Source organism: Emydura macquarii, unplaced genomic scaffold (genome assembly GCF_026122565.2).
Source record: "Emydura macquarii macquarii isolate MOO-44397 ecotype Brisbane River unplaced genomic scaffold, CSIRO-AGI_Emac_v2 contig_2288, whole genome shotgun sequence".
In the NCBI taxonomy this organism is placed as follows: Eukaryota; Metazoa; Chordata; order Testudines; family Chelidae; genus Emydura; species Emydura macquarii.
In genome coordinates, this window is record NW_027132425.1 from 17600 (window position 1) to 36560 (window position 18961).

The window sequence follows — 18961 nt, forward strand, 5'->3', positions numbered from 1 at the left end:
GTATCAGTGACCTGTCCTCTGCATTGTCCACCCTTCCCCGTCTTTGTGCCATCTGCAAACTAAGATTCTTGAGGGGCTAGGGAGCTTTGGGCCACGGCTTGACTATTGGATGCAGGTGCTCCTTGGCTGGTGAAGACCAGGGAGGAACTGCTGAATCTCTGAGTGGTAGACCCTTGATGATCCTTTGCACCAATCATTAGATCTTTGATCAATAAAGAGTGTTTGGACATTGACTGTCTCACCAATTACTGTCCTGTCTCACACTTCACTCTCGACACAATCACAGAAAGGTAGAGTTAGGGCAACTACCACAGTATCTGGAGTCCTTGCATGTTTCTTTTTACTCCATTCCGGTTGACTTTAGGCCAGGATGGGGCAAACGGACTATTCTGGTTGTGTTAGGGCTTGTCTACATGGAGACTAAGTGTCTGGCAAGCCAGGATGAAAACCTAGAGGGCACTAGCAAGCCAGGCACTAACTGGCCGCATGGACCCTGTTACTGCACACTGAAGTTCCATACTTTGTAACAGCAGGCATCAAAGTGCACTACAGAACTCTTCGTGTGCGATTGCAGGGTCCACACAGCCACGTGATGCCTGGCAGGCTTGCCCTGCATTGTCTCTCTTTAGACAAGCCTTTCGCTGATAATCTCCTGGCCATATTTACAATAGCGACCTCTGATTTTAGGTGCTCAACTTCAGATACCTGGAGTTAGATTTGTGGAGGGTAGAACACCCAGAAATCCAACTGAAGTCACTGGGAGCCCTTCTAAAAATGGGGCCTGAGGTGCCTCAGGCTGGGGTCCTTATTGAGGTACCCCAAACCAGTGGCCGCTTTTGAAGGATGTAGACCCATCTTTGCATGCTGATTCTCTTAGATCTGTCAGCTACCTTCCATCATAGTTACCAGGTGGTCATCATGACACATCCGCAGTTCCTAGCAGGGGCAATGGAGGTGTCTCGGAGGCTCCAGTGCTTTCTTCCAGAGAGATCCCAGACGGCGGTATTTATAGGGAAATTGCTCACCCACCCTGAGGGCCCTCGTGCAGGGCTTACAGAGTTCCATCTTCTACCCCCTCTTATTCACTGAGTACCAGAGGCCACTGGAGGGGTTAGTGAGAAGCTTGGCTTCTTCAGTCTCACAGGCAGAACCCCGCCAGTGCTCTCCAGGCTTCTGTCACCTTGAGGCTGAATGACTGCAGGGCTTGAGGCCTAGGGTGCCCTCCGGTGACTAGTGCAGAATGTAGCTGCTGTTGGGCTGGGGGACTCGCTGTGTGACCTCAGACAAGTCACTCGGGCTTGCTGGGCCTCAGTTGCAACCTGTAGAGTGGGGATAACTAATCTTTCCCTGCTCCGTGGTGTGTTGTGAGACTAAATCCAGGAATGCATGGGAGGCTCATATTCTCTAAGGATGGAGGCACAGAAATGTATGCATCCAACAAATCAGTTTTGTATGTGCCTACTGTTAAAATGTGTAGTCACATCTCATGCAGTCACCTAACACAGACCATACACACTCATTGCACTCACACACCAGCCACACACTTGTTTTTACATACATTCACATCACAGGCACGCACAAAGACACACAGCTCTGCCACAGACACACCTCATGCACCTCGTGAAATCCATGCGCGCACACACGAATGCAGAGAGAACGCACCAGGGCAGCTCCCAGGACACCAGCAGCAGCACGTTGGCGTCCAGGGGCAGTTATTGCTTTCCATTAATATTCCAGTAAGTGGAATGTGGAGGACTCCAGCTGTCAGCTGGACTCACATCAGCAGTGCAGCCAATGGGGAAAAATCCCCACAGGCGCGGTATGGATTTATTCTATATTTAATTTAATGACCCAGATTCCTAAGGAGCAAGGCTGTGGCATGGTTGACCTGGTGCTGGAGACCACCTTCCCATGGCTGGAAGGGGGCACACATTCCCGTGGGTAGAGGGGCGTGTCACCAGAAACTAGCTGACATGCTGCAGAGCCAGTAGGGAAATTGCTTTGCTTTGAAGTCTGGGGCTTTTCACATTCTGAAGGTCAAAGCCCTTGAGTCCCAGCTGAAAGAGGAGCTGTGCATATGCTGCCCTTCCTCCCACCCCGGGCAGGGCTGTCCTGTGAGACTTGCGGGCCTACAAGCAAGCCGAGTCTGCTTCCCTGATCTTAGCTTCCCCGCAGGCAGGCCTAATGGGCTGCAAGGATCCACACAGAGTGGGAAAAAGGGGGCTCCCTCTCTGGCCTAGTCTACCTTTCGCTGGGGCTCCTTCATCCTGTAACAAGACCCTCAGTGCCATTGCCCCCTTTCATCTCCGTTCTCTGAGGAAGCTTCAGCTTCACCTAGGCTTGGACAATCCCCAGGGGATCCCTCACCACTCCACAGCCTTCTGTTGTCACAGGCACCAGTGCAGTCAGAGGGGCAGTCCTTGTTCAGGCCTGCTGCATGGGAGTTTGTCCTCTGTCCCTTTTCTCTGGTACTGCTGATGCATGCAGCACTGCAGGAGCCAGCCATGGGGTAGCTGTAACAGCCAGCACGACGGCGTACAGGGGCCAATCTGGAATGCAGCTTTCGAAGCCTTGCTGTTCTGGTGTCTTTGACTCAGCCAGCTGGGCTCTGCAACTCGGAACGAAAGGAGATCACGAAAGCTGCATGACTGATCACTCAGAAGTCAGGGATTGCTGGAGTTAGGCTAAGTCTACACTGATGGCGGCAAATTCACTGCCGTCAGATCGATTTCTCTGGATCAACTGAGCAGTCAGTGAAGACCCGCTCAGTCAATCCAGAAATCGACGTACTAAGACCACCTTCGCAAGTGGCGCAGCGCTGCGTTGACAGAAACACAGTTCCCGTCGGCGCAGTGCAGTGAAGACAGAGCACAGAAGAGAACCACAGAAGTCGATGGGAGTTACGCAAGTTTTTTGCGTAGCTTGCGTAACTCCAGTCGACTGCCGCCGGATCTCGGAGATAAGTGTAGACAGGGCCTTAGTTGTGCAGCCTTCACTCTGACCCCTTGTGTGTTTGCATTATTACGCTGCAGCTTTTCACTGCATGACCAAGTAATACAAACAACATCGTTCAGTGTTTTCTGCAGCCATAGATACTTCCATGAATCCCTCCCCTCCACACTTCACAGCTGAGTTAGCCACAGGCACGTGTAGCATGGCCTTCCTACATTTGAAGCACTGACAAAAACTGCTTTCAACATCCCCTCCCCCCCCCCCTCATCCCCCAAGCTCTGTAAGGACACAAACTGTGATCTTCAGACTCTCCCAGCAGAGCCTAATCAGGCCTAATTCTCACCATGTTACGGCAAAAAACCCACAGACTCAGCCAGTGCAAGCCCATTTCTGGGGAGAGGTTTGTCTCTCGCTCAAAAGGAGCAGAGGAACATCAAAATGTAGCACAAAAATATTCTCCCAGTCAGGGCTTCTTACCCAGCCTTAGCATTGTTTCCCTGCAAGACTGTTCCTGGAGCCACCCTGTCAATCTGCCAGCCCCTGGGGCATTCAGAGGCACATCTCACTGGTTCCCTGTCAGATTTTAGCATTGCTCTCCCACGCGCTCTGGTGCTAGTTCTGGCCAAAAAGGGTCCCAGGATATAGTTTCTCTTGGGAAACACGTGGGATTTCTTTACTCAGATATGGGAGAGCCATTTCACTTTACCTTGAGTTGATTAATTTATGCTCAGGCAGAATGCAAGCCTGGAAAGCGTCATCCCAACAGGCGAGCAATCTCCAATGTTAGGAACAGCTGAATATTGAGGGCTAGACCAGAAAGGCTTCCAAGACTTGACTTGATGGAGTGTGAGCACTCCAGCTGTAATGTGAATGCTAGCAGGAGCTAGAGAGAGATATGTGTGTGTGCCTGCCTGACAGGACATTTTCGCCAAACCCATCATCCATCTTTCCTTGCTTACTTTGTCTCCAGGCCACCGCTTTGAAGATAATCCAGGTGTGAGGCGACATCTGGTGAAGAAACCATCTAGGAGCCAGATCACCAGAACCAGCAAGAAGATGGTGTCAACCCCATCTATCAAGAAGAAGAAGAAGAAGAAAAAGCTAGACAGGAGGCCGCATGAGGTATACGTGTGACACCCACTCCAGGTGTCCACAAATCATGAGTAAGGCCCCCAAAATCAGGAGATGGGTTAAAAATAATGAAATTTTAAAAGTAGTGAATGTGCGGTTCTGTTTGTTTGCTTTCTGGCTTCTGGCCTTTCAAATTCAGATTTTCAATCTTTCCTCCACAGCCAGGATGGCTAGAAACATACTTTTTTAAAATGAAAGCTGAGATTCATACACAAATCACATCACTCCAAAAGGTCAGGTTTTAAGAAAAACCTCAAATATCATGAGAATTGCAATAAAATCCGGAGAGCTGGCTCCATAGTGTGACACTGTTCCTGCTGAGAGCAGTGACAGGATTGGAGGTTCCTTGGAGCGGTGGGGGACTCTCTCTTTTCTTGGCCAGTGATTGGTAAGAAAGGCAAAATCTTTGCACTGCGGACAAGGAGAGCTACAGTATAGAACCATTCATGTCCCTCCGGGGTCACTCTGTGCCCGGGAGCTGCATGTCTCAGAGAACGGGTACTCTCAGTGCTGGTGTTGTGCGCTGCTGAGGGCTCCTGCCAACTGTCGCTGGCATATTTGTTCTATCTGCTGCTGTTCACCAAACCTTTCGTAAGTTAGCATGAGAGAGGACACCATGCTCACCCATTCCTTTAGGTAGCCTGGGTCTGGGTCAGCAAGCACCTTGTCAATAAGGACAGAGTTCTTTGGCCCAGTGTTCTGTGGTCAGCTGGTGGAGTGAGCAGAGGACCAGGTGACATCGCTTGTGGGACCTGTACTGCTGAGGAGGCTCCCTGCTGCTGTAGCGTTTCATGTCTTTGCTTTAATCCCGGCAGGTGTTTGTGGAACTGAACGAGCTGGTAGTGGATAAGAACCAGGAGATGCACTGGAAGGAGACGGCTCGCTGGATCAAGTTTGAGGAGGATGTGGAGGAGGACACAGCACGATGGGGGAAGCCTCACATAGCCTCACTCTCTTTCCGCAGCCTGCTGGAGCTCAGGAAGACCATTGCTCATGGTGAGTCACAGCAGCCTTTGCATGACCGACGGGCTCCCGCAGAGAAGACAGAACTGCTCAGGTGAATTTGGGCCTCACGATGGGACAGACGTTTGTAGGGCAGCTGCTATTCACGGGTTCTGTCTCCTCAACAGACATTTCAGCAATGTCTCAACCCAGGTTCTTTTACGGCAATGAGAGAGGGTCCTATGGCCTGCGTAACCAGGCTCTGGCATGGATGTCAGGGTCCCCTCCCTGGCATGCCAGGCCCCTGTTCTATCAGACACAACTGCTGACTCCGAGCACTGCTGTGTCACCCACCCTGCGTCAGGGTCTGCGCGTTGGGCCCATAAAGAGGCCAAACAGGGTTTTGTTTTTCAAAGTTTGTCTTTACCAGAAGAAATTCAGGTCCTTTCTAGGCAGGAGACTGTGGCAACCTCGATGGGAACTAGTGAAACAGGGACACCCCATTGCCAAGAGCTGTGCGGTTGAGAGCTGCTGGTTGGAGGTGTTTTGTTGAAGTGAGTCACATTGACTGAAGCTCTGACTGGCCTGAACCACTCCTACCATGGTGACACCTCTTCCCCTGGGCCACACATCCACAGCTAGGAGCAGCAGTGGTGCCCGAGCCATAGCCCCCTCAGCAGGAAAGAGCTGGGACTGCTGGCAGAGCATTCTCTGGGTGGAGGTATTGACTTTGGAACTCGCTCCCTCTGTTCTGGAATAGTCTGAGTCTGCTGACCTTTCCCACTGTGGTGAAGCTCCCTGCATGAGCAAGCGTTTGGGCAGTGGTTGGGGCTGGGTTTGTGGGGACTGCTGTGGTGGGGGACTGGTGTGTGCCATGTTTGCTGCTCGCTGGTCAGTGCGTTTGTGTTGGAGCAGGGGTGGCAAATGCGCTGCTGTTTTAGCACTGATATGACTCTATTGTATTTTGTAATGAAAGGTCCCCAGAGCCCGTGTGTGACAGGATGGCTCCTCATCTTGCCCAAAAAGGGGTAGGTGGGTTCTGCTGATGCAGTCAAGCGGGGTGAGGGAAGAGTCTCCCTCTACACGTAGAGGATCTGGGAAGTGGGCTGAGTGCTCTTGAGGAAGGAGCCCTAGGATCAGCCTTGCCTGTGGAGAAGATTTGAGCTGAACTTTGTTATTTTACTGGTGTTCTGGAAAGAGGATGACTTTGAGCTATTCCTAGTGTACAGACTATGTGGGAGAGAAAGTTGGAGAGGTACCTGCTCACCCAGGAGAGGCATTCTTTATATGTATTGGATTTAAATGCTCTGAGCAACGCATCTCCAAAGAAACATGTGCATCTACTAGAACCTTGTACAATACCAGGACCACACACTAGGGCACCCCACCTTTACCCCAATCCGTAGGGCTCAAGGCATAACCCTTTAATTAACCCGATTAATTTAGTTACTCCCACCCTTCCCCAATTCACACTTTCAGGCTCAAAGACACCCCTCTACCCTTTCCCAATCCATAGGGCTCTAGGTGGGAAGGCACCTAGCCTTACTCAATTCACACTTTAGGGCTCAGGGTCACCCATTCCCAGTCCATAGGGCTCCAAATGAAACTAACCTGGTTAATATAAGTACCCACACCCTTTCCCAAACTCATAGGGCTCCGGGTGTATAGTACTGTGGGTTTGCAGGATCTTTTACCAGTGAAGGAGCCTTACACAGTAATATCCTTATTCTTTATTTATTAACAATTACTAAAACAGAATACATACTCTAAGCACACAATGCTCACCACTCCCCATAAGGCAGACAAACGTCTCCTGGTGGCCAGTCAGGATTAGATCATCTGGGGACTCCAGCTTCTGCACAGTGTGGTTGGCAGGGTGTTGAGGTCTGGCCGCTCTGATCTTCTTGGGCTGGGTCCTGGAGTTAGGTTCCAAAGCACTTCCTTTTGGACCTTAGTTTATAGAGTTAAAACTTGGGTCCTGCTTAGCTGTACTGTAACCAATTATTTAAACTAAAGTACTATAAAACACCAATCCCAGCCCATTACAATGCAGTTCTTTAACCAATCATAGCCCATCACCTGCATGGAGTTAAATCGTGCACACTTAGTTATATAACAGACAGGAACAACCAAAGAAGCAGACAGAAATCTCTCAGATAAACCTTAGAGAACTGGGGACCATACAGGCAGAACAATCAGACGTGTGGATTCTACAACCACAACTGTTCAGTGATTTCTTGCCAGGCAGAATGCTAGCAAAGGACGTTTTCTTTAAGCATCTTCAGATCTGTTTCTTTATCTGGTGGTGGCAGGTGCTATTAAGACAGTAGCACCTTCTTAACAGCCGGATGTTACATTGATTTGAAGTAGTTTCAGGAATGTGAAGATGTGACTTCTTGCTACTCAGCGTGTGGCTGCTGTCTCTCCTGATATGCCTGCTACTGCTTAGCCCACGAACAAGGCTGAATCTTAGCCAAAACACAAGGCCTCCGACCTTACAGGAGGGTATTTCAGAAAAAGCCCCCAAAACAAACTAAAATGTTACTGCAGAGACACAAGTCTGAATACATCTGCAATGATACAAACCCAGGCCTCAGAATAAACACAGGAGGGAGCTTCAGACAGCCTATAAAAGCAGCGGGCTCCGATGTGGGGGGGGCTGTCCTGTGTTTTTTAGCTGGGGGGACAGGCAATGGGGGAGGTTCCCCATTTTGTGTTTCACTGACGGTTCTGTCCCCCCCCTCCATTTTTACCCCCCCCCCCCCAGCTGACACATTGTGACAGTTTCATAACTTATGTTTTTATATAGTTACATTCATGAGAAAATAAAGAGATGAAACTGGCAAAAAAAAAAAAAAAAGAAAAGCAGCATGACGACAAAAAGCTTTTCAGGCTTTCAGTGCCTGGAAGAAACCACTGGAGACACTGTTGCTAAAACTACTCAGCACTGTGGTCCAGTTGCAGTTCTGCAAACAAACTCTCTGCATGTGGGAACCTCACAGAACTGGGCTGGTTCCCCCTGCTCCTTGACACCCACAACAGAGCATTCACTTCAGGCGCCACCTCAGCCAGTGCAGCAAACGCCCCCTTTGTCCCGCACCACAGAGCACAAGAGGGTCCGCCGCTAACCCTGATTGCCAGCACCACTCACTCCCAGAGTGTCGCGCCCCAGGCACAGCAACCCCGCAGATTGCTCCCGGGGCAAAGCAAAGCATGCTTCCACTGCTAGAGCAGCCCAGGTAACATGAGTAGCTGAGTTAGCGGGCGCACAACCCCCCCCCAGCGCCAACGTGGTCTGGGCAGAGCTACGGCCGACTCTCCCCACACACAGACTCCATGTGCAGAGAGGGAAACCAGGAGACCCAACGCCCAGGCCAAGCCCAGAGAGGGCAGCTGGTTATGCAGCAGGACAGAGGAGAGATGGGGACAGATACCTACATTGACTCCCAAGCCCAGAAAAAGGCAAAGAGCTTTCCATAATTTACTGGGGATGATCACAGACTTTATATCACCGAGTGATGAGGAAACTGCCCAATCCCGGGAGATGGAGAGAGACACAGAGACTGCCCCACGCTACTTCCCTGCCACCACTGAGTCAGGAACAGAGGGTAATGACAGGAACATGGGAGCAAACCCCAAGGGCAGCGTGAAGCCCCGTGCTGTGCAGATGGTCTGTGTGACCCGCTGGCAGCTCGTCTATAGCTCGTCCACCAATAAGTCGCAGTTGAATGGAGCTGTGTGAGGGAGGAGTGTAAGGGGGTGAGTGGCACGTGTGTACGAGAGAGAGGGGTGTGTAGTGTTGGGATGTTGTATGGCGCCTGTCTAGGAGAGAGGGGGGTGAATGGTGTGAGTATGTTATGAGTGGGGTGTGTGAGGTGAGCCAGGGATGTAATATGGGCATGCCAAACAATCCCCTCCTGGGGTCCAAATCATCGAGTCCTCAGGTGTATCCTGACGCTCCAGTGCAGCGTCTCTCTCTTGAGAATCCAAAATAGCAGACAGTCTTACAACCGGAGCACAAACTGGCACTCTTCCTCCCAGGTTCAGCTGGGCACAGCCCCACCTCCCTGAGCGACTGTCTGTCTGCTCCCCAGCACCTCCTGCCTGATCTTGTCCTTCTCCACAGGCCTTTCCAGTCCCCTCTGGGCTTGGCAGTCTCTCCCAGTCTCCCTGCTGGAGAGTTTTCCTCACTCTAGCTGCTTCCTGAGCTTTCCCCTGCTTCTTGCTCCCTGCAGTGTCCACAGCCAGAGCTGCCGTTTCCTGGGCTGTCCTTTTCCCCGCCATGTCCTGCTCCTTTTGTACTGGAGCCCCCGACTCCTCTCCGGGGGCTAATGCTGGTAATCAGGGCTGGCTTAGTCCCAGGCTGTCCAGCGCATGAGCAAGCCGTCCTGCTACAGAGAGTCAGTGAGCGTGTGTGCGCACGAGCAGTGCACACCTATGAGGGTGAGGGGGGAGTGGTGTATTTGTGTTTTGTGAGTGTGTGTGCACAAGCAGGCACACGTATGAGGGTGAGTGTGTGTGGCACGAGCAGTGCACACGTATGAGGGTGAGGGGCGAGTGGTGTATTTGTGTTTTGTGAGTGTGTGTGCGCACGAGCAGTGCACACCTATGAGGGTGAGGGGGGAGTGGTGTATTTGTGTTTTGTGAGTGTGTGTGCGCACGAGCAGTGCACGCCTATGAGGGTGAGGGGCGAGTGGTGTATTTGTGTTTTGTGAGTGTGTGGTGCACATCCAGCTAGCTCCAGCACCGCCAGCAGCAAAGCCGGGGCTGCACGGGCCAGCCGCTGGAATATGGACCCAGCAACGCGCCGCCTGCACTGCCAGCCATCAGCCGCGGCATCGCTGCGCTTGTTATTCCAGCGAGGCAGATCAGAGCTAGTGTGCGGATGTCTGTGGTGCTGCCGTGCAGACAAACCCTGAGTGTGAGGGATGAAGAGTGTGGGATGGGGGTGAGGCTCAGAGGCACGTGTGGGTGGGATGAGTGTGAAAAGATGGCTGATGCCTTTGTGTCTGTGACTGCCCAGGGGGAATTGCCAGGCTCCTGGGCCTCGCCGAGTCCTGCCTGAAGGCAGTGCTGCTGCTTGCTGTGTCCCCTGGTGACACCAGTGTCTGGGCAGGGTCTGTGGGGACGCTGAGAGATGGACACCATGAGCGGCTGTCTTTCCTTCCTTCCCTCCTCTCAGGCGCTGTGCTGCTGGACCTTGAGCAGACCACCCTACCGGGAATTGCTCACCTTGTGGTGGAGACCATGATTATCTCAGACCAGATCAAAGGGGAGGACAGAGCCAATGTGCTGCGTGCCCTCTTGCTCAAGCACAGGTAGGTAGCCAGGAAGGGAGGAGCTGGGGGACTGCGTGATAGGGAGGGCACACAGGAATGATGGGAGAGACTCAGCGGTGGCTAGCTGGGACCAGAACCAAGAGGGAACGGACTGGGAAGGGGTGGAGTTCACAGCCTGCATTCAGAATAGGGCCTGACCCTGATGGCGGGACTAGAATCTCTCAGGGCGTGATGGAGTGGGGAAAGGAAAGGGAGTAGGGGGTGTTCATTGGAGTAGGGAGACCACCGCCTGGCAGGAGGGGAGAGGGAAAAATCCTAACCTGGGAGGGAGAAGGGGCGTAGGGGGGTGGGTTGTAGCCTGGGGGGAGAGAGGGACAAGCAGGGCCATTGTGAAGGGGGTGTCACAGCCTGGGAGGGAGAAGGGGAATTTGGAGGAGACAGGGCCATGCTGAGGGGGAGCAGGGAGGGGTGACAGCCTGATGGGGGCAGCGGGAGAGCAGGGCCGTGGTGGGGGACGGAATGGGGAGGCAATGGAAGAGCAAGACAAGGACACTCGGGAAGGAACGCCTGAGGGGCTGCTAGAAGAAGGGTGACTAGAGAGGGAAGGAGTGTGGGTAGTGAACAGGGAGAAGGCCTGTGGTGAGTGGGTGAGGAAATGGCCCCTGAGTGAAAGCACGGTGGGGACTGTGGGCTCAAGCTGATAATGAGGTAGAAGGGCCGCAGTGGGGCAGTGAGAGGGATGTGGTGTGGAGCAGTGTGTGGAGTGAATGGAGCAGCTCAGAGATCAATTGCTTTAATCCTGATTCTTGCCAAAGGAGTGTCTGGCACCGGTGCTCAGCCCTGTCCTGCACCAGCCAGAGTCATAAGCCTTTCTCCTGCATTCAGAGGGAGTTCAGTCCCTGTCTTCATTAGGGCCTGGTCTGCTGTCTCCCAACACCACCTGCTCCCCTGGGAGCCTGGGCCCTGTCTAGAGGAATCTCTGAGTGGGGAATCCACACATCTCCTGTCCAGGCCACAGCTGGTTTGTGGGGAATGAATTATCAGTACTGGCTTCCCGATCTCGACAAGTGTCAGCTGAGTGCTGCCACGGGAGTGTCTGTGTCCTTCCGTCAGCACTGCTGTGAGCTGAAGCCGAAGGGCAGTGCCTGTCCCATTGACTCCCATTAGCACTTTTGAAAGCTGCGGGTGTCCTTTCCAGCCATCCCAATGATGAGAAGGAGGGATTCTTCCCCCGAAACCATTCCAGCTCCAGTATGAACTCGATAGTGGGGAATCACCATCACAACCACAACCACACAACCGACACTTGTGTGCCTCTGATGGGTGAGGAGCGCATCGAGATGGTGGGCCCCAGATCCCAGGACTCGGAGTGCAAAGAGGTGAGGAAAGGGGACATGTGAGTTATTGCTTCCCACGGGCCTGCATTCCCCAGCCCTGCCAGGTAGCTCTTTGGGGCAGGGACCACGGGCGACACCTTTGGGGGCTCTAAATAAACATAAAATAAAAATAAAAGTGAGGCTTTGAAATCCACACCTAGGCATTTGAATAAGTGGCCTGATCTCCACCGGAGCTCAGTGCCTAGCAGTTCCCACTGACGCAGCAGGAACTGAAGGCAATCAGTGCTTTGAATCCAGGACACTGACTTAGGTGCCGAAATATGGATTTAGGAACCTACATTTAAACCCCCCATTTTTGATAAATCTTGGCCTCAATATCTGGTGCGAGTGACAGCTGCCCTGGCAGAACTGTAGGCTGGGACCTTTCCCTGTAGACAGTGCAGTGCTGTCTGTCTGTCTGTCTGCTGCATTACCTCAGAGTCTGCATGCCTCTGTCTCTTGGTGGTGCTACGGATGACTGAGAGGCTGGTTAGGATGCTGAAGATGAGGGTAGAGGAATGGAATTGGTGCAGGGAAAGCCTCTGGGAAGGAGGTCTGGAGCCAGTTCCTTCTGGAAGGTGGGGGCTGATTCGCCACCATGGCAGAGGAGGAGGTAACTGACATGTGGCGCCCGGCCACGTTTTGGATCTTGTCAGTCCTTGTGTGGTTAGAAGGGCAGAGCAGGTGGGGAGTTTGCTCAGAGACTGTGTTTGTCACCCTGAAGATGTTGTCAATCATCAGCATATGCCCAGATGTCTAGAGACAGGAAAACAATTGTTACTGGACCCAAGCATTCCTGTCGGTTTGATGTATCAACCTGTCAGCTCTTATCTTAGATTGTGAGCTCTCTGGGGCAGGGACCTTCCCTTTGTGCAAGGAACCACACGCGTACATAACAAAGGGGCCCACATCCATGACTGGGACCTCTGCAGTACACACAAATAATACTACTCAGCCTCTGCCCTTCCCAGCACCTTCCACCCAAAGATTTTATAGTGCTTTATAAACATTAATGAATTATCCCCCACGGGGTCTGTGTGTAAATGCTGACATGCTGTGCAGGGTGGGAGACTTGGGCGTAGGGGTAAATAGTGCCCCGCCGCACCGGGTGGGAGACTCGGGCCCACGGGTAAATGGTGGCACAGGGAGAGTCGAGCCCAGATATTAACGGTGAGGTGCAGGGTGGGGGGTGGGGGATCAGGCTCAGGTGTAAATGGTGTTGTGCAGCACTGGATTGGGGAGGGGAGGAGTCGGCCCAGGAGTCCAGTCCTCACCTGTGCATGTTTCTTTCTGACTGGGATAGAAAAATCTGCATCTCCACAATTCCGAGGGTCATCGCGGCAAATATCTGAAACTGATGGAGAAGATTCCTGATGATGCTGAGGCATCCGTGGTCCTTGTGGGTAAGAGGTGCCAGTCAGAAAATGAACTGGGGAGGCCCAGTTCAGAGGGCAAGCCAGGGACCAGCCAGACACAGGGTGATTCAATTGCTGATCCAGTGATCAGAGTGCTGGTACAGCTGCTGTTGGCCAGCCGTCTGTCACAGATGTATGAACAGGAGTAGCGAGTAGGAGATGATTTTTACCTCGGTATATGGCACTGGTGAGACAGAGTTTGGAACGCTGTCTCCAGTTCTGGTACCAACATTTTAAAAAGGATGTTGAATCTTTAGAGAGACTGCAGAAAAGAGCCATAAAAATGATTCCAGGGCTGGAGAACTTGTAGTGCCTGGCAGCAGGGTACACATGGCCAGTTAGTGTTGTGGCAAGGTAGTGGCATGTAGATTTACACCTAAGCATCCCACACACTAACTCTCTGTATAGACAAACCCTTAAAGACCTCCATCTGTTCACCTCATCAAAAAGAGACGGAAAGGTGACTTGATTACAATATAGAAGTACCTTCCTGGGCAGATAATACAAGATATTAAAGGGCTCTTTAATCTAGTGGAGAAAGGCATACAAAACTTACTGGAAGTTGAAGCCAGACAAATTCAAATTAGAAATTAGAGACAGTTTTAGTGCGGGTAATTACCCCTTGAAACAAACTCCCAAGGGAAGTGGTGGATTCTCCAGCTCTTGATGGCTTCAAATCCAGACTGGCAGCCTTTCTGGAAGAGATGCTTTTGCCAAACAGAAGTTATTGGGCTCAAAACGGGGTAAACGGAGTGAAATTATCTGGCCTGTGCTCAACAGGCAGACCAGATGATCTAATAGTTCCTTCTGGTCTCAAATGCTGAACCTATGAGGTTGTTTTGAGGGGAGCTGTATCTTAGGAGCCATCTGAACAAAAGACCCTACATTGACACTGCAAACTATATCCCAGGCTCTCAACTGGCATACTAAAGACTTGTCCACACACAGTTTTTGTACTGTTTTAATGTTATCAGTTTGAAACTGGTATAGTTAAATTGGTACCAGCCCTAGTGTGGATGCAGTTAGACCATTATAAAGGTCCTTATACTGGCATAGCTTATTGCTGTAAATGTCAGGACTGTAAATATAAGGCACCTTTCTCCTGATTTATCTGTGTCCATGCCAAGGACTGTGCTGATTTAGCTATTTTGATGAAGAATCGCACCCCTGACCAAAGCTTTGAGTAGATGTCACGGAGCCGCAGGATCAGGACTACGCCCCAATTTTGGAATGGTCTCTAGGAGGAACCCCTTCAGTGCACCAGACCCCCTAGGGATCTCACTCTTCTTCCAAGGAAAGCCACGCAGCTTCACCACCTCTTTAGACCCGACCTCTGGGCCTGCAACCCTCTTGCTTCACATCCTGGGCTCTGTTCCGCGAGTCCCGCTGAGACAGACCCTGAGGGAGACTTGTCCACTCTGCAAGGACTAATGCACCTCACCCAGCATCAGCAGCAACACTCACCCAGCGCTGTCAGAACAGTCAGGTTTATTCCTTAACTGGACACAGCACAGGAAAGCCTTAGGGCAGTTTAAAGAACTGGAGGTTAAAGCACAGTCTGTCCTGGTTAGCCCAGAGGCCAGCCAAGCTGGGTTCAAGCTCTGTCTGTCTCTCTGTCTGACCTGCCTGGTCAGATCCCAGGTGAGAGCTCTGATGCCTGCCAACAGCCAGATCTTGTCCCCCACTTCACACCTCCTCCACCCTTTGTTCTCTAGCTGGGGAAGTTTGCTCAGCCTCCCTGTTGAGAGATGGGGAAATCTGAACCCCTCTGGGGCACTGGTTGCTAGGTGTCAGTTTCCTGGTGATTGGATTTGCAATTATCTTCTCAAATGTTCCATTGATCAGGGGAGCAGGCCCAGACAGCCATGTGACACCCACACCTATGTGTCTGATTCTGCTCTAAGAGTCCTTTTCCATCCACTGGGTAACAACACGGCACATACAGGGCTCATAAAATTATTACAACATATGCCCACTTGGTCACAGTTGACCATGGCTACATTTCAAGCCTATTTGAATGTGTCCGTTCATTTTAAAGCACTTTAAAAACTGGGCTGCTTGGTGGCTGGTTCTTAATGGCTTTCAGTAGCTGAGATAAGCTCATGTCAGTTCCTTATCAGTCCTGTCTAGGTTTTCCCCTGGTGGTGGGGCAAACATACATAAGAGCCAGCACATATTTAAATGAGGTCATTTTGATGGGTGCTGCATCTTAGGAACCCCTTGACCAAATGACCCTACTCTGTTCTCACTAACTGTACCCTGGATCGTCAGCTGACACAGTCATGTTCAGACCAATCTCCGGATGCAGGTGGATTGTAGAGCACTTTGAAAATTGGCTCTAAACAGAAAACGCTTCTCAACCTTGCAAATGGTACTACAAGGGCCACCTCGCAATACGTTTCCAACCTCATCCAAAGATTTCTGTCAGGAGTGTTGTCAAAGCCAAGAAAAGGGACTTTCTTGGTATTTTCAGCGACAGCTGAGATTCAGGTTCATGGTCCCGTTTCCTCAGGCATGACACTGTCAGCATGTTACCGGGGCACATCCTGGCAGAGGGTGCAGGGAGGTCATATACCTGAATGAGAGAGTTACCATGTGGCATCAAAGCTGAGCATGTGCCCAAGAGGGTCCCTTCTCCATGCCAGCGCTGCCTGGGATTCCTGACTTCTGCCGTGTCCTTATGGCTTTGTTCTTTGCCCCGGCAGGTTGTGTGCAGTTTCTTGAACAGCCCACTATGGCTTTTGTCCGGCTCAATGAGGCTGTCTTCTTGGAATCTGTCCTGGAGGTCCCAGTTCCTGTAAGGTTCATCTTTGTCCTGCTGGGACCAAGTCAGGCCAACATGGATTACCATGAAATTGGACGGTCCATTTCCACCCTCATGTCTGACAAGGTGAGGAGCTGGCTGTGCTTTCCAGAGCTAGAGCCTGGGGAATGAGTTAGGGTGGTGGTCCGGTGGGACGGAGGTCAGACACAGGACAGGGAGGCTGCAGTGACACTGGACCAAGGCCCCACTGGACAGGGAGGGTTGGGGTGCACGAGTCTTACCAGAGAAGCCAAGGCTGGGACAGGGAGGCCTCGGTCAGGGTAGGATGGCCCAGGACCAAGAGAGAGACAGGACAGACATCAGGCTGGGACAGGAAGTGCTAAATTGGGAGGTGAATACAAAAGGAGAGATTCCAAGGGCAGGAGTGAAGGGGTCTTCAGAAGGGGAGGGGAGAAGAGGCCATTGCGCTCAGTTCAAAGGGTCTGATGTGTATTTCCAACATGCAGTGTGAGGCAGGAGGGAGGGTCTGCTCTGAAATGGAGAGGAAGAATGAGAGGAGGGTTGATGCATTTTGTGTCTGTGCCCAATACCTGGCATAGGAAACACGGACACCAGGAGCTGGAAGTGATAGTGACTGGTGCAGATTAGCATCTAAGCCTCAGAGTCTAAGCACTGAATAATGTGCTGGTGAAATGCATTCTCTGACAGAGAGATAATGGTAAGCGCCTGCTACAGACATCCAGGGTTGGAGGAGAGTGAGAATGAAACATCCCTGGACTAGCTCTCAGGGTCATCTTTGCTGCAGGAAATTGTACATAGCAGACTTTATATACCCAGCTGTTTGCTGGGTAACAAACACAGCCAGATCGGTGTCAGCAGAGACTCCTAGGCTGCATGGAGTGCAGCTTCGTGATCCAGAAGAAGGAAGCCCATCCAAAGAAGCCTGGGGGGATCTGCTGCTTATTGCATAAGAGGGACTGACTGGGACTGTGAGAATAACAGGGACACTTGAGTGACTGGAAGGGTGTTTGGCCAAATGCCCTGTGCTCAGTACTAGAGCAGGTGGCTCCTCGGCTTCAAAGGTGCTCATCTGAAAGACATGCACAGTGCGTGCGTGGGACTCGGCTGAGACAGGCCTGGTGAGCCAAGCCCTGTTATGCTCTAACCCTGGCTCTGCACTCGTTTTGTGGGACGCTTTGGGAAGTCCAGTTAACCTCTCCCTCCACTTCTCTATCCGTGAAATGGGGAAAACGATAGTGACCTGGCCCAGAGGGTGTGAGGGTTAGCTAGTTAATGTTAGTGCCGTGCTTTGACCATGCAAGTGCTGGGTATCATTTGCCCACCATGTTAGGAAGGATGAAGGGCCAAGTTGGCTTTGCCAGGATTTGAAGCTCTGGTTCCAGGGAGTCTGTGTATTGCAGAGAGCTCAGCTGTTCCTGACCTACTTTCCAGACTTCTAATTCTGTCCTGATTCCCCATCCCTGTCACTGCAGACACTGACAGCAGTGCAGCGCCTCAGCCATTTCAAAGTCCTCACTGAACTCCCGCAGGTGTTAATGGGCCTGCTTTCTTCTTGTGCAACTGTCCCTCCTGCTTTCTCTAGTCTAGAAACCTCTCGTTCTTGTAACCCTTCTGGCAACGTTCACTTAGGTTCGGTTTACACAGAAAAGTGAGGTTGACATAGCTTCAGCTTGCAGGGGCTCACATCCTAACCCCAGTGTAGATGCGGCTCGGTCAGTGGAGAATGCTTCCCTCGACCTAGTACTGCAGCTCGGCAGGTAGGTTACCTATTGCAACAGAAAACCCCTTCCATTGCTGCAGAAAACGTTTACACTATAGTGCTACGGCACCGCTTCAGAGCCCGGCGTGTAGACGTGGCCTTATGCGCCACCTTTTCTGCCCTCTTCCTTGCAGGGCTTCCCCTGACAATTCCCGTTTGACTGCCTCTCCCTTTTTATGTGTCTTTATGCTCAGGTCTCTGTGACGCCCCTTGCACTGACTTCCCCCTGTGCCTTGCATTCAAAGCTCTTTCATAGTTTCAGAGTTTAAGGTCAGAAGAGACAAAGAGCTCCTTTGATAACACGGCTTGTATGCCGCAGGCAATAAACTTCGCCCAGCTACCCTATGTTAAGCCCACAGACTTCAGTTAGACCAAAGCATTCCAGTCCTCAGGAGACGAGGCTGTGCACTACAGGGAGAGGGCAGCAGAGACCGAGGTGCCACCGGTGCCTGAGACCTGGCAGTGGCAGGGAACTGATTAGTGAGATATGCCCAGATGATCCCGGCAGACAATCCGCACTGCATGCTGCACAGGGAGACGAGCAACCCCTCTCCCCACTTCCTGCCAATCTCACCCCAGGGGGAATTCCTTCCCAACTCCAAATCTGGCAGTCAGAATGACCCTGAGCATGGGAGTAAGACATCCCAATCAGGCATTTAGAAAGAGAATTCTCTGTACCACCTCAGAACTCTGGTCCTTCCCATCCAGGGTGCTGTCTCCAGCTGGGGCCAATCTCTGATGCTTCAGAGGAAGGTGAAAAAAACCACTCAGAATACGTCTGGCCAGTTGTGCACTGGAGGAAACAATCCCTTCCGGGAACCTAGGTGAAGGCTTGAAGTGTGATACGTGATTATAGGCATCATCTTAAAGCAGAACTGCAGACGTTCTGAGATACTGAGGGCAATGCAGGCAGCGCTGTTCTCTTGTGCCTTGATTATGGTCCTTTACAATTCCCAGCCTTCTCCCACAAGCATGGATACCTCCCCATTAGTCTGTCAGTGCGGCAGAACACACAAGATGAGACTAGAAAGAACGGCGTTCTCTTGTGTCACATCAGGAGTCGGGGCCAGAGGTCTGAGCTCTTTATGCGCTATGGACCTAATGTTATACTCCATCCATCTCTGTGGTACCTGAGTGCCTGACTGGATGACGGACTAGCAGGAGCATCTCATGGACTTACAGCATTTAGATACAATGGTGAAAAGTACCTTAGAAAAGCCTAAAATAGCCTAGCCCTGGTGTGCCAGGAGCTGTGATACTGGGCTAGATGAGCAGCACATTGCTCAGACACAGAGACACAGGGATACCAGGGTAGTGGGTCC

General features: G+C 51.7%; 1 protein-coding gene across 2 annotated transcripts in view; it reads left to right on the top strand.

Moving 5' to 3' along the window:
- Positions 1-18961, top strand: part of SLC4A3 (solute carrier family 4 member 3) — a 49020-nt gene that overhangs the window by 15530 nt on the left and 14529 nt on the right. For both annotated transcript variants that reach the window (XM_067560338.1, XM_067560339.1), the window contains 6 exons: positions 3923-4074; positions 4899-5079; positions 10208-10343; positions 11503-11683; positions 12984-13083; positions 15801-15985. In XM_067560338.1, the coding sequence (XP_067416439.1) occupies positions 3923-4074; positions 4899-5079; positions 10208-10343; positions 11503-11683; positions 12984-13083; positions 15801-15985 (935 nt within the window). The remainder of the gene's footprint in view (positions 1-3922; positions 4075-4898; positions 5080-10207; positions 10344-11502; positions 11684-12983; positions 13084-15800; positions 15986-18961) is intronic.